At 42.1% G+C, this 13,899-nt stretch overlaps 1 protein-coding gene across 1 annotated transcript in view; it reads right to left on the bottom strand.

Moving 5' to 3' along the window:
- Positions 1-797: 797 nt before the first annotated feature.
- PHF8 (PHD finger protein 8) overlaps positions 798-13,899 on the bottom strand; it is a 143,886-nt gene continuing 130,784 nt past the window's right edge. The window contains 3 exon segments of the mRNA XM_054695897.1: positions 798-3,367; positions 4,293-4,629; positions 8,253-8,362. Of these exon segments, the coding sequence (XP_054551872.1) occupies positions 3,279-3,367; positions 4,293-4,629; positions 8,253-8,362 (536 nt within the window). The 3' untranslated portion in view covers positions 798-3,278.

Genomic DNA, 13,899 nt, shown 5'->3' with positions numbered 1-13,899 from the left:
GTCCCCAGGAAAGGGGGAGGTTCCAGGTTCCCTGCCCCACCCAAGGAAGGGTGGAGCTGAGCAGGAAGAGGAGAAGCTGCAGAAGAGACTGAGGAAGGAAGGAAGCAGGATGGAGCCAGGAGACCTGGAGGAGGCGCATGGAGCCTAGAGACACGTGAAGAATCTGCGCTTGTCTTTGGGTTGTGGACTGGGTGACACAGACGTGGGTGAGACCCATGGGATGGTGACAATGGCAGCTTTTATCTTGATGTTGATTTTGCTCTTTTCCTTCCGGGCTTGTCTGGTTGTTTCTGACCCTTTTCTGTGGGTCCCCACAGGAAGATGCTTTAGACTTGTGGCAGGCTTTGGGGCCTTGTTCTGGGCCAATCCCATATGGATGGACTTTTACCCACGAGGGGACGGGTAACTTTGGGTGCTTCATTTAGAAACTAGACTCTTTGCCTTACCTGTATTGTTTCCTAGTTTTATTAAAGTTCCTTCCCATTAAAGTCTCATATGTTTTGTGTTGATGCGGCGGATGGCAGAACCCATTTAGAATAGGCAGGTTTGCGGGGCTTGGGCTACCCCTCTCCCTGTCCTATAACACTCACAGTACTCCTCGTTATATGTTTCTGGCATGTGACTTATGTCTCTCTGTGGGCAGGGATCCTTTTGCCTAACCACCTCAGGTATAAGGTTGGGCTACAGGGAAGTGATGAGTTGATTGGAGGGAGAGACAAAGTATAAAGAAAAGGCACTGTGGATGCCCCCAACTCCCTTCCCACAAAAAAAGAATGCGAAACAAAGCAGTTGCCAAGATAAATCACTTTTATCTCTATAGGAAAGGGAGGATCTAAAAAAAAATATAAATTACATTAGTAACACAACATAAGAAAAAATCGGGAAAAAACCAACAGAGAAGTCTGTATGATGCTATTCTAACCTGTTTATAAAAAGGCCCTGCATCAGAAATTCACAATCCTACCCACTTCTAAAAATATATTTAGACATGTACAGAAGCGGTGGGCTTGCTTTTAAATTGTTTGCTTTTTTGTAAAAATATATTAAGGGTGAATACAAATCCTCTCTCCTTGCCCCCTCACCAACCCTCAGCTCAGTGCTGGGGATTAGAGACCAGAGGTAACTCAGCATGTTTTGAACCTTGATTACTACCACTCCCTACCCCTCCCCAACTCACTTCACTTAGAACCTGAAACAAGGGGGTGAGGGGAAGCTCATTAGCCTCTTTGGAAAAGCATAACTCTGAGGGTAAACTTGCTTTTCATTTGAAATACAAAACAAACAGAAGGCTCTGAGAGCCCGACTATACTAAATGAAACCCAGTGAAATGGAGGTTGGGTTTCAGCTCCACAGAAACTTCTAACAAAGACACAGAAGAAAGAGGCCAGAACCAGGAGGGGTCTGCTAGCAATTAGCTGCCTTTGAAAGATCAATGAGGGGTGGTGGTTAATGGGCAGAAGGGCTGGGGTCCTGGTCTTGGTGATAGCAGTCAGAACCTAGTTAGGCAGTTGCCTACACAGGAACACAGGTTGCCCTCTTCCCTGCTCAGTACCCCCTGTTGCCTTGAAATCCCCAAGAAAAGCAAAGCTGGGTGGAAACAGAGGGGAGGGGAGGGGGGAACCTCATGTGTTAGGAGGGAGGTAGTCAGGCTTTTTGCCTTTGGTGTGACTAGATGGAGGACTGCTTGGCCCCTGAGATCCCCAAAATAGAAAAAGTAAATGGGGTTAAGGGACCTGATTTCAAGGAAGGACAGTAAATGTGGGGCTGTGGAGAAAAGAAAGATAAACTATAGACACCAAGATGACAAGGGAAGCCTCACGTATTTTCTGTGGCCTGCATGGTAGCTGTTAAGTTCCCAGAAGCACTGTGCAAACTTGGAGAAGATTGGAGTGGGGAATAGAGGGTAAGGACATGTTCTACTTGGGCAGTACCAAATTGGAGTAGGGGAGGTATTCTCCATCCACTCTAGGATACCAGGGAGGCAAGACCAGCAGAGATGGAGGGAGCTGGGGGAGCTAAAGAGGGAATGGGCACTGTCTGGACAATAGAGACATCCCTGAAGGGTAGAGGGGTGGGACAGGTCAGATGATCTGCTCCTTCGCAGATGGCTGTCTCCTCTCCTAGGCTCAGGCTCTAGGTGGCCCATCTGTACTCTGCTGGAGTGTTGACCTGACATCCAGGAGTACAAAGGCCCAGGAGTGACTATATGAATTCTGAGGTTGTCTTCAGGTGGAGAAAGAAGCGAGGAGGCTCCCCATGTAGAACCCAGGGGTGAGATGTCCTGGCACATCCTCTTCAGAAAGTCCAAACTATTTTCTGTGGTACAGGTGAAGGGAGCAGGCCACAGGTCCATGGTTATTTGCTTCAGTGACAGGTGCTTTCAGGCTTCTAGGAGATGGTTTTTCACCTGCTGGAGTCCAGCCACAGCCAGGTGGATAATATTCTGTAGGACCATAATATTCAGGCTAATCCTGAGAGTTCATCTGGGGATTTGGGCATCATCTATAGCCACCCCAAAGTAGCTTCCTCCAGTGGGCTACAAAGTAATATTGAAAACTTGGGTATCTGTCCTCTCCCCACCTTCAGAAGTGACAGGAATCTCCCTTCTTCCCAAAGATGAGTGAAGTAAACCAATGGCCTTTCTAGGCTACTGGAAATGGCCTGCAGTGGGTCAATAAGGGGACTGTGGGCCCTCCTCTTTATTTTCATGAAGCATTTGGCAAGAGGGGGCAGAGGTCAGATCCTTTTCCCAGGGATAGGTCTGAAGACAGGTCACAGTCACTAAGGGGAGAGAGGGGAAGGAAGAATGGGCAGAGGTGGGCAGGCCTCTAGAGACAGGGCTGGAGTTGTGGAAAGTACTGAGCAATGGGCCCACTTCATAACCAGGGAAACAGTCAGGGACCCAGGCTCTCATGCCTTTCCTTGTCCTGCCTTCCAGCTCTAGGTGGGGACAAGAGTAAAGGACAGACAAGGTCAGTGAAAAGGACATGGGTTGGGGCAGCAGCAAAAAGGGTTCTACTCTGCTAGAAACTTCTCCCATTCACCTGCTACTCAGAGATATGGAGAAGGCAGGCAGGATGCTCTAGTGGAAGTGGGGAAGGGAACTGGGGGAGTTGGTGAAGGGTCTGCGGGGAGTCCATGCCTTTGGTCAGTTCCAAGAAAGCAGGACAATGCGCCTCAGCACCTTGTCCGGGGCAGATAAGATCCAGGAGTGCCCCGAGAATTGACAATGAGAAGGCAGTGGGGGTGAAGGGGTGAGGGGCAGCACAAAAGGAGGTTCACAGAAGGAGTTTGCCATTTCTGTGGATTTTTAGGATACGGCCGAGTCTCTGCTTTGCTGTGGCCAGGCCCTTTTTGGGACGCTTTCCTGTGGGGGAAGGGAGAAATAAGCAAAGGCAATGGCAAAGGCTCCAACAGCAACTCAAGCATAAACCGTCCTCAGTCTCCCACACTCCCCCATTCCTCTCCCTAGAGTCTCTCCATCCTTATGTTGGGCTCCAAGCCTATCTTGAGCAAGAAGCCCTTCTTAACTACTCCATACAACACCACATGCCTTGGCTCTTCCTCCTATGAACTAGTGCAGCAGCTGGTTACAGTCTGTCTGATTACTTTTCCCCACTGAGTCTTTGGTCCCCATCATTTTCTTTTCTAAATTCTGTAGGAAGTTGATTGTACCTCCCCACATCCTCTTAGCCTGCCCACCAAAATTGGACAAGTGCCTAGTTAGTGATTATAATTCAGTGTCCCTGAAGATGCCATCCCTAGGCTTTGTTTCATTACAAATCCCCATCCTCCTTACCCAATGTCACAATAATATTATTACTGTTGAGCTACATATCCCAGAGCCTGGACTTTAAGGGTCAAAGTAAGGAAAAGGAAGGTCGAATCCCTTTGCCCTGGCTCCTTTTCTCTCCCCATATCAAATCACCTCTCAGGTCCCATGTGACCTCATCTATATTTCGTCAATTTATTTCCTCCCTCTCCAGGCCCCTTCCAGAGCCCTAGCCTCTCTTCACTGCAGCCTGAACCTGTATATGCTATACCTGGACTTCCCACCTGCAGCCCACCCTCCAATCTGGCTACCTGAAGGATCATCTAAACCCATATCCGAGTTTGTCTGTGATTAACTAAACCAGTCAGTGTCTCTTCATGACCAGTGAGATCAAGTCCAAGTCCCTTAGGTTGACCATCAGTGTCCCTTCCAAGTGCTCTCATCTACCAGAGGGCTTAGGGTTTGGAGCTGGTAGAATGTAACATGCTACTCAATTCTATGACCATATGGGCAGTCATACCTTGTCCTGCTTGATTGCTCTGGGATCCAACTGAAGGGCGACGCTGGGTCAAGAAGACACCGGGGGCCATGGGTGTGGTGCTGCGGTTTGCCTGTGCCATGCCAAAGGCATTGGGGCGAGCAGTATATTCATGGTCAGCAAGACTTCCAGAAAGGGCTTCTTGTTTAGGCTCAGGAGGTGGCAGGGGCAAGGAGGAGGTGAGAAGCTGGGGTATAGCAGCCAGTGTTGGGGCTGGTGCTGCCATGCTGAGATTGGACTCCTGAGGGCGAGGTTGTTCTACCTCCTTCAATGAAGGTTTCTTCTTAGTATATTTCTTCTTTTGGGCTTTCTGCAACTCCTGAAACACAGTCAAATGGGAGAGGAGAATTTAGGTGTAGAAAAGAGAAATTTTCCAGAAAGTAGACTGATCAATGGGCATTGTGGTTCTACAACCCACCACCACCCCAAGTCTAACCTGAATGTATAACACACAACACACAGGCTTTCCAGTACCTGAGGTAATCTCTTTGGTATCATCTATCCTAACTCACCCCATTAATCAGTACAGTGGCAAGAGAAGGGAAAATGAGTTCAGAGACTTGGGTTTTGGGTCTAGCATTGCCATTTACAAGGAGAACCAAGGGCACTTGTAATAATAACAGCAAAATCTATGCCAGCAGCTAAGGCACTTTATATATTTTATCTCATTTAATATTCAGAACATCCCTGTGAAGGAAAGTCCCACAGTGTACAGATGAAAAACCTGGGGTACAGGGATAAGAAAGCAATGAGCTCAAAGCCTCATAGCTAGAGTCACTGAGTTCAGAATTCAAACAGGTCTACATGAACACCCAGTGTGCACAGTTCTCAAAATGGGACATCTGAGAGTGAAAGTAGTAGCTTAGAATGAGAAACTTGGGTTCAAATTCAGGTTTGTGCTCCCTAAGTTGGATTACCTCAGTCAAGTTACTAACCTTTCTGAATCTCAACTGCCTCACCCGTAAAATGGCCAAAATAGTATCTGTTTTTCAAGGTTGTTGGAAAGATTAAATAAAATAATGATGTTAAAACACATAGCACATACTAGGTACTCAACAAGCAGAAATTATTTTATCTTTATCTATTATAATAGTTTCTCTTTTTCTTGCAGGTATTTTTCTTTTAATAGTCAATTTGACAAACCTTCAGGTCATGAAGTCTTAAAACCTCAATTTGGGATGGAAAGGATAAATAAGGTGTTGTGTCACTTCTCCCAGCATCTTGGATTTCATCCTTCCATTGCTCTATGGATCTACTGTGTAGTGGGTACCTGTACAGTGGGCATCTGGAGCCCTGAGAACCTGGAAAGATGGTGCTGAGAGCATGTGAACGACTGACTTCACCTTCTGAAATGCTACATGGCCACACAGACCAACTCAGTGATTATATTTCTTTGCTTTCTCATGGCAACACGGGCCTACTCCTGCCTTCTGAAGATCTGACCGGCTGTGGCTACCAAAGGAATTTCTGGGGACAAGAATAATAATATTAATAATACATGCCAGGCACTGTTCTATAATCTAAGTCACTTAATACTCGAAGTATGAGAAGAATCACAATACCATTTTTAGGAGAAGAAACTGTGGCAATGAGAGATTAAATAATTTTTTCAAAGTTATCGGACCAATAAGTGGCAAAGCTGGAATTCAGATCCAAGCCATCTGACTTTAGAATCTCTTTTCTTAGCCACACTACTATTCCACCCATACTAGGAACTGCACTTCTGCTCTGAATTCTGGATTTCTCTCATTTGAATCTAGAAGTTATCTCTTCAAACTTAGATCATGAAGTCAGTTTTTCTTCCCAACGTTATTGCCAATCTCTTTCTCATATAATTCATCCAGATTCCACCACAGAAGACTAGACTGTCTTATGACAGTGCCACCTTCACTTTGTAATTCACTTGCTCAAGAAGCAGTTAACAGGTCTCCAACCAAGTTCAAGTTCCCTGGTCTGACATCCATGGTTTTTCATAGTCTGGCTACTTACAGCTAGTCAACCCATAATGATGATGAAGAAATGCTAACATCTCTGTAGTACTTACTCTGGCAAGTGCTGTTCTCAAAGCTTTTATATCTATTCATCTAATCCTCAAAGTCTATAGGAAACTGAGTCACAGAGAAATTAAGTAACTTGCTCGAGTGGTAGAGCAAGCATTCAAATTCAGGCAGGTTAGCTCCAGAATCCATTTTTCAATCTCTATATTTCTTACCCCAATCCCCAATATGAAGCCTGCAATCCAGAAAGATCTGCTCATTCACTTACTCATTCATTCACTCATCCAACACTGACTAAACACATGCTTAGCACAGGGATACCAATTAAATTAGACATATCCCCACCCTTGGGGCACTTAAAATTTAATAAGGCACACAGGAAAGTACACCTGTAAGTACCAGGAGAGAATGCTATGGAAGCACAAAAGATCATGAAATCAATTAGTGGTAGGTAGTGTGAAGGAGTGTAAGATGAGGAATCTGAGAGGGAATAATTCCAAAGGGGCAGAGGGAGCAGCTTGTGCAATGGCACAGAGGCATCAAGCAATCTGACACACTGAGTGAACTACAAGTACTGTAGTATGATAGTATGGGGTTGGTATAAAGGGCATATGTGAGGGGCTGGCAGGAGGTCAGGGAGGAGAGGTGATCAAAGGCCAAATCAAGGTCTATGTACTGTACCAATGAGTTCCCTACTCCCGGAATGCTCCCTGTCCCCTCTGAGAGCTTAGCCCTCAAAACCCTTCCCCAACTTCAAAACCTCTTCTTTGAGGTCATCCCTGATCAACCCAAACAGAAGTGAATTCTTTAGACGGCACTAAGAGTATTTTCACAACTTTAATTAATTTATCTGCATTCAAATTATATTTTTTTCAAATTATATCTTACATGGCACTAGGATATACATAATAGAAATAAGTCCTGGTCAAAGAAGGGTTGTCTGGCCTGTTTAGTCTCTGCTGGCTCCCATCAATAGCCTCTAAGACATTCTAAACAACTCCAGAGCTCCAAAGAACATCAAATGAAAAACATAATTCTATTATATTTTATTTGAATAGGATGAAAATTCTGAATTATATAAACATTAAACTATTTTAGTTTATTTAAATAGCACGTAACATAAAATAGGAAGTTAGAGGATATGAGTTTGAATCTTGTCTCCTCCATTTACTGGCTGTATTATCCTGGACTAGTCACTTAAAGAGAGCCTCATTTTCTTCACCTGTAAAATGATGAAAATATAACCTATTGTACAGGGCTATTGGGCAGATTACATGAGACATTGTACATGGAAGCACCTAACATAAAGCATATATTCAACAAATGCTTGGAAATACAGAACTGTCATGAGAACCTAAAGGGATACTGAAAGGACAGAACCAGAAGATTCACTTTCCACTGCTCCCAAGGTTGCTGAGCACATTACACACTAAAGTACTTTGCAAATTGTAACATGCTTGGAGGTGAACTTAATTCTACTGAAGTCACCCTTCAGGACAAAAATTAGTGGGAGAAGTTTTTTTGGGAAGCAGGGGGAAAACATCAAGGCAAAACTATTTGGATAAGAAAAGTATCCCCAAAAAAACAAATTCTGACACTGGTGGGTGGCTGAGAACTTGAGTGTATTCAGCTGAGTCACCTCCTCAGGGCTTCATATGAAGCCCCAAGGACAAAGCTGACCCTTCCCAGCTGAGAAGTTTTTACACGTCCAGAAATGCAAGTGATATAACCAAGGGCCTTTTTTCTGGTCCTCTATTTTCCATTGTCTTATCAACTGTGTGAAGTATCTTGTCATTGAATTGGAGTGTGTAGCATACAGGAGAGGGCTGGGACACTGCTGTGATGAAAGGATACCCACTCCCCAACAACAGAAGGATCCTGTCAGCCTAAATGTTTTGAGTTTTGAACTGGGACCAGTAGCACGGTCCCGGATGTTAGAACCTACCTGCTGGGCCAGCTTCGCAGCTGCTGCAGCCAAGCCTGTCTCAATGGAAGCTACCCGGGTCCCCTCACGCACAGGACGGTCCTGCTTTGGTAGAGTTGGGGTCACACGGGCTGCAGAGGAAACAAGATAAAGACATTTATCTGAGTGGCAACCACATTCCCATCTCTGAGCATCCCAAAGTTGGTCTCATTGGTCTTATTTCTAGCTTTTTACAAAGTCAGATTTTTGCTTTGTATCAGTTAAGAAGCTAATTCACAAATTCCCAAAGTATATAAAGCATACAATGATTACAGGACAAAAGTTAACCTCCCTGAAATGACATTTTAGACTGCCTATGCTCTGCTTCTGGCCTACCAACCTCCCCCACATTATTTCCAAAACCATATTCTCAGTGTCTCTAGACAGAATGGTTTCTTTAAAAAAAAAAAAAAAAAAAGAGATTTATTTATTTATTTATTTATTTATACAAGCACTGGCACAGTCAGGAGTGCGGGAGCGTGAGAGAATTCACCAGAGCCAGAGTGGGGAGCAGAACAGGCAGAAGGACCGAAGTACACTGCTGAGGGGAGCAGAGGGTGGCAGGAGAGGTCTGCGTGCCATTTGCGACCCTCCTCCAGTGGCCGGGGAGCAGCCGGGGATCAAACGGGTGCTGCAGAGGCTGTGGGCAGCTTCGCAACCCAGCGCTCAACCGCTGCGCCACCGGGGAGGCCCCAGAATGGTTTCCTTATTACACCTCCAGAGTATCCTCTTTCCCTGTGTCTTCGTTCTCACCAGTCACACTGACTGGACTACTTTCTTCCCTTTTGTCCACCTATTTAAAATCTGCCTGTCCTTCAAAGGCAAGCTGAAATCAACCATTCATGCAAAATCTCTAGGATGTTTCTGGTTCTTATTAACCTCTCCCTCCCCTGAACTCATGATATATACAAATCTCTTAATATATAACACATAACATCTTGTCTTACTTCCTAATGTTCATGTACATTGTTTTGTCTACCAACCAAGCTACAAGCTCCTAAAGACTTTCTTCTCTTATAACCCTTTTATAGTTCCTTAACAATCTTGAATTAAAAAATAGTTTCCACAGTAAGTATATTTCCAGATAACCTAACTGCCCAAATGATGAGGGAAAGCTCTTTTTACAGAAGAATGACAGCTAATACATGTAGAAAGATTTAGAGAATTAGAAAATCACAAGTTTGCAAGCCTTAATTAAACAATTCTAGGGAACTGAATAGTCATATAGTACTAAAGCATTAGCTCACCGATTACTCTGCTAGATGCAAGGGAAAAAACCAGCCTTTATAATGGTGGGATCGGGAGTTACCCCTAAATTATTAACTTTGCTGTTACAAACAGTGCAACAGATGACTTAATGTGCCTCCTGCTGCAATGCAACAGGAAATTCATAGTACGACCTGGAAAGTAGTTTTACAGAAGACCTAAAATCGTATTACTTCCAGTTTTCAGGAATCACAGAGATTTAAAAAAAAGTCTTCTATAACATCATGAGAAAAGTTAGATTTTCTGCAGTTAAGTGATCTGGTTTCTTTAAAAAAGAAAATGTCACAAAGAAGCAAATAAATCTTGAAGGTAGGATGTGTTATAGGACAATTACACAGTTTTTACAATAATCAATAGCATAAAACAAAAGGGAGAACTGCTCTAGTTGAGACTCAAAAGATGAAACAACCAAAGGCTATATAGACCCCATTTATATCCTGATTTAAACACATTCATTGTAGAAATGCCCTTTTCTTGGTTGGACAGTTGAGGGGATTTGCTAATGGACTCAGTATTTAAAAAAATCAAAGAATTATCAACTTATTAATTTTATTATTTATGAAAATGGAATTGTGGCTATGTGAGAAAATGTCCATATATTTTAGAGATGCATTCAGAAGTACACAGAGTGGGAGTTAGGGAGATGACCCATTATCTGGAATTTGCTTTAAAGCACAGGTAAGTTTGGGAAAAAAACAAAAGGAGCGATAGATGAAACAAATATGGCAAAATCTTGGTAACTATGGATTTTTACTGGTAGGTATATGGGAATGCATTGCACTATTCTATTTTTATTTTTTTCATTTTATATATTTATTATATCATTATTCATTTTTGCACAACGTATGCATTTTCATCTTGGTTATAGTCCCCATAAAATTCCCACCCCCGTTGTTTTGCTCCTACTCCCTCCTATCCCTCTGTAGTGAGTCTCTGGTTTATTGTTGCTTGTTGATTTTGATTTTTACTTTATTATAATTAGTCTTTTACCTGGTCCCTTATTTAGGTTTTCTAAATTCCATAGTGGTTGGACCAGTTTGCACTCCCACCAGCAGTGCAGGAAGAGTTCCTTTTTCTCCACAACCTCGCCAACATTTGTTGTTGCTAGTTTTTTTAGTATGTGCCATTCTCACTGGTGTAAGATGGTATCTCATTATAGTTTTGATTTGCATTTCCCTGATTACAAGTGATGTAGAACAATTTTTCATATACCTGTTGGCCATTTGCATTTCCTCTTTAGAGAAGTTTCTTTTTTGCTCTTCTGCCCATTTTTTGACTGGATTATTTACTTTGTTTTTGTTGACCTCATCAGCTCCTTGTAGGTTTTTGTGATTAGTCCTTTATAATTAGTGTTGTGTAAAAATTTTCTCCCAATCGGTGGGGTGTCTCTTTGTTTTGGTTACTGTCTCTTTTGCTGTACAAAAGCTCTTTAATTTGATGTAATCCCAGCTGTTTATCTTTGCCTTCACTATCACTGCTTTAGGTGATGTGTCTTTAAAGATGTTACCGAGGTATATGTCATGTAGTGTTTTGCCTATATTTCCTTCTATATATTTTATGGTTTCAGATCTTATGTCTAGTTCTTTAATTCATTTTGAGTTCATTTTTGTGCATGGTATGAGGTAGTAGTCAAGCTTCATTCTTTTGCATGTAGTGACCCAGTTTTCCCAGCACCATTAATTGAACAAACTTTCTTTGCTCCAGTGCACTGTCTTTGCTCCTTTGTCAAAGATTAGTTGACCGTAAATCTGTGGGTTTATTTCTGGATTTTCTATTCAGTTCCATTGGTCCATGTGTCTGTTCTTGTTCCAATACCATGCAGTTTTGATGATTATGGCTTTGTAGTATAGTTTGAAGTCTGGGAGTATGATACCTCCATTCCCTTCTTTTCAGGAAAGCTTTGGCTATTTGGGGTTTTTGGTGGGGTCCATTAAATCATCAATATTTGTCTATTTCTTTTGAAGAATGTCATTGAAATTTTATTGGAATAGCATTGAATCTGTAAATTGCTTTTGGTAGGATGGCCATTTTGATAATGTTAATTCTTCCAATCCATGAGCAGGGGATGTCTTTTCATTTCTTTGTGTCTTCTTCTATTTCTTTTTTTTTAATTGTTTTTTTTTTAATGGAAGCATGTTTTATTTATTTATTTGTTTTTTTGTTTTGTTTATACATGCACTGGGTACAGTCAGAAGCGTGGGAGGGTGAGAGAATTCACCAGAGCCAGAGCGGGGAGCAGAGCAGGCAGAAGGACCGAAGTACACTGCAGAGTGGAGCAGTGGGCAGCAGGAGGGGTCTGTGCGCCATGTGGGACCCTCCTCCGGTGGCCGGGTAGCAGCCGGGGGATCAAACCGTGCCGCAGAGGCCGCGGGCAGCTTCGCAACCAGTGCTCAACTGCTCACACCGGGGAGCCCTTCTATTTCTTTTAACAGTGTTTTATAGTTTTCTTTGTATAGGTCCTTTACCTCTTTTGCAAGGTTTATTCCCAAGTATTTATTTTTTTTGGTTTCAATAATAAAAGAGATAGTTTTCTTGATTTCTTTTTCTTCAGATTGTACAAGGAAGGCTACTGATTTTTGCGTGTTTGTTTTGTATGCTGCTGCTTTATTAAACTGATTTATTAGTTTGATTAGTTGTTCTGTGGCGTTTTTGGGGTTCTCTATGTATATTATCATATCATCTACGAACAGTGATAGTTTAACTCCTTCCTTCCCTATTTGGATTCCTTGTATGTCTTTCTCTTGTCTTATTGCTCTGGCTAGGACTTCCAGTATTATATTGAAAAGCAGTGGTGAGAGTGGACATCCTTGTCTTGTTCCAGATCTTAATGGAATTGCTTTCACTTTTCACCATTGAGGATGATACTGGCTGTTGGCTTGTCATAGATGGCCTTTATGATGTTGAGGTATGTTCCTTGTATCCCAAGATTTTCAAGGGCTTTTATCATGAATGGGTGTTGCAATTTGTCGAAAGCTTTCTCAGCATCTATTGATATTATCATATGGTTTTTATATTTCTTTTGTTGATGTGTTGGATAACGTTGATTGATTTTCGGATGTTAAACCATCCTTGTGTCCCTGGAATGAATCCTACTTGGTCGTGGTGAATTATCTTATGGAACATTGTTGGATTCTGATAGCTAAAATTTTATTGAGGATTTTTGCATCAGTGTTCATTAGGGAGATTGGCCTGTAGTTTTCCTTTTTTGTGTTGTCCTTATTCGGTTTTGGTATTAGTGTAATGTTGGCTTCATAGAACGTGTTTGGTATTGTCCCTTCCTTCTCAATTTTTTGGAAGAGTTTTTGAAGGATAGGCACTCAATTCGTCTCTGAATCTTTGGTAGAATTCATTTGTAAATCCATCAGGTCCTGGGCTTTTGTTTTTGGGGAAGGTTTTTGATTACCATTTCAATTTCGCTGCTTGTAATTGGTCTGCTTAGGTGTTCATTTCTTTCTTTATCTAGCTTTGGGTGATTGTAGAGTTGTAGGAATTTGTCCATCTCCTCTAGATTGTTGTACTTGTTTCCATATAACTGTTCATAGCAGTTACTGATTATTCTTTGATTTCTGCTGTGTCCGTTGTGATTTCTCCTCTTTCATTTATGATCCTGTTTATTTGTGCTTTCTCCCTTTTTTCCTTTGTGAGCCTGGCTAGGGGTTTGTCTATTTTATTGATTTTTTCAAAGAACCAGCTCTTGGTTTCATTGATCTTTTTGGATTTTTTTTTTAGTTTCAATTTCATTTATTTCTGCTTTGGTTTTATTATTTCTTTTCTTCTACTGGTTTTGGGTTTTTTTGTTGTTCTTTTTTCTAGATCTCTGAGCTTCGAGATTAGGTTGTTTCTTTGAGTTCTTTCTTGTTTTTTGATGTGAGCTTCTATTGCTATATATTTTCCTCTTATTACTGCTTTTGCTGCATCCCATACATTTAGGATATTAGTGTCCTCCTTGCCGTTCAATTCAAAGAATTTTTTAATTTCTTCTTTATCTCCCTTAGTCCAGTGGTCTTCCAGAAGTGTGGTTTTTAATCTCCATGAGGTAGGATAGTCCTTGCCTTCTTTTTATGGTTTATTTCTAGTTTGATGCCTTCATGGTCAGAAAAAATGGTTGGTATGATTTCAATCTTGGTGTATCTGTTGATGTTTGTCTTGTGCCCCAGTATGTGATCGATCCTGGAGAATGATCATGTGCGCTTGAGAAAAATGTGTACTCTTTTTTTTTTGGGTTTAGTGTTCTATAGATGTCTGTTAAGCCCAAATGCTCTAGGGTCCTATTTAGAGCTTTTAGTTTCTTTACTTATTTTTTGTCTTGTTATCTATCCATTGTTCGATGTGTGTGTGTTGAAGTCTCCCACTACGTATGTGT

This window comes from Talpa occidentalis, unplaced genomic scaffold (genome assembly GCF_014898055.3).
Source record: "Talpa occidentalis isolate TD23 unplaced genomic scaffold, MPIMG_talOcc4v2.1 talOcc4.15, whole genome shotgun sequence".
Classification (NCBI taxonomy): Eukaryota; Metazoa; Chordata; class Mammalia; order Eulipotyphla; family Talpidae; genus Talpa; species Talpa occidentalis.
This window is presented reverse-complemented; position numbering and strand designations above follow the sequence as displayed.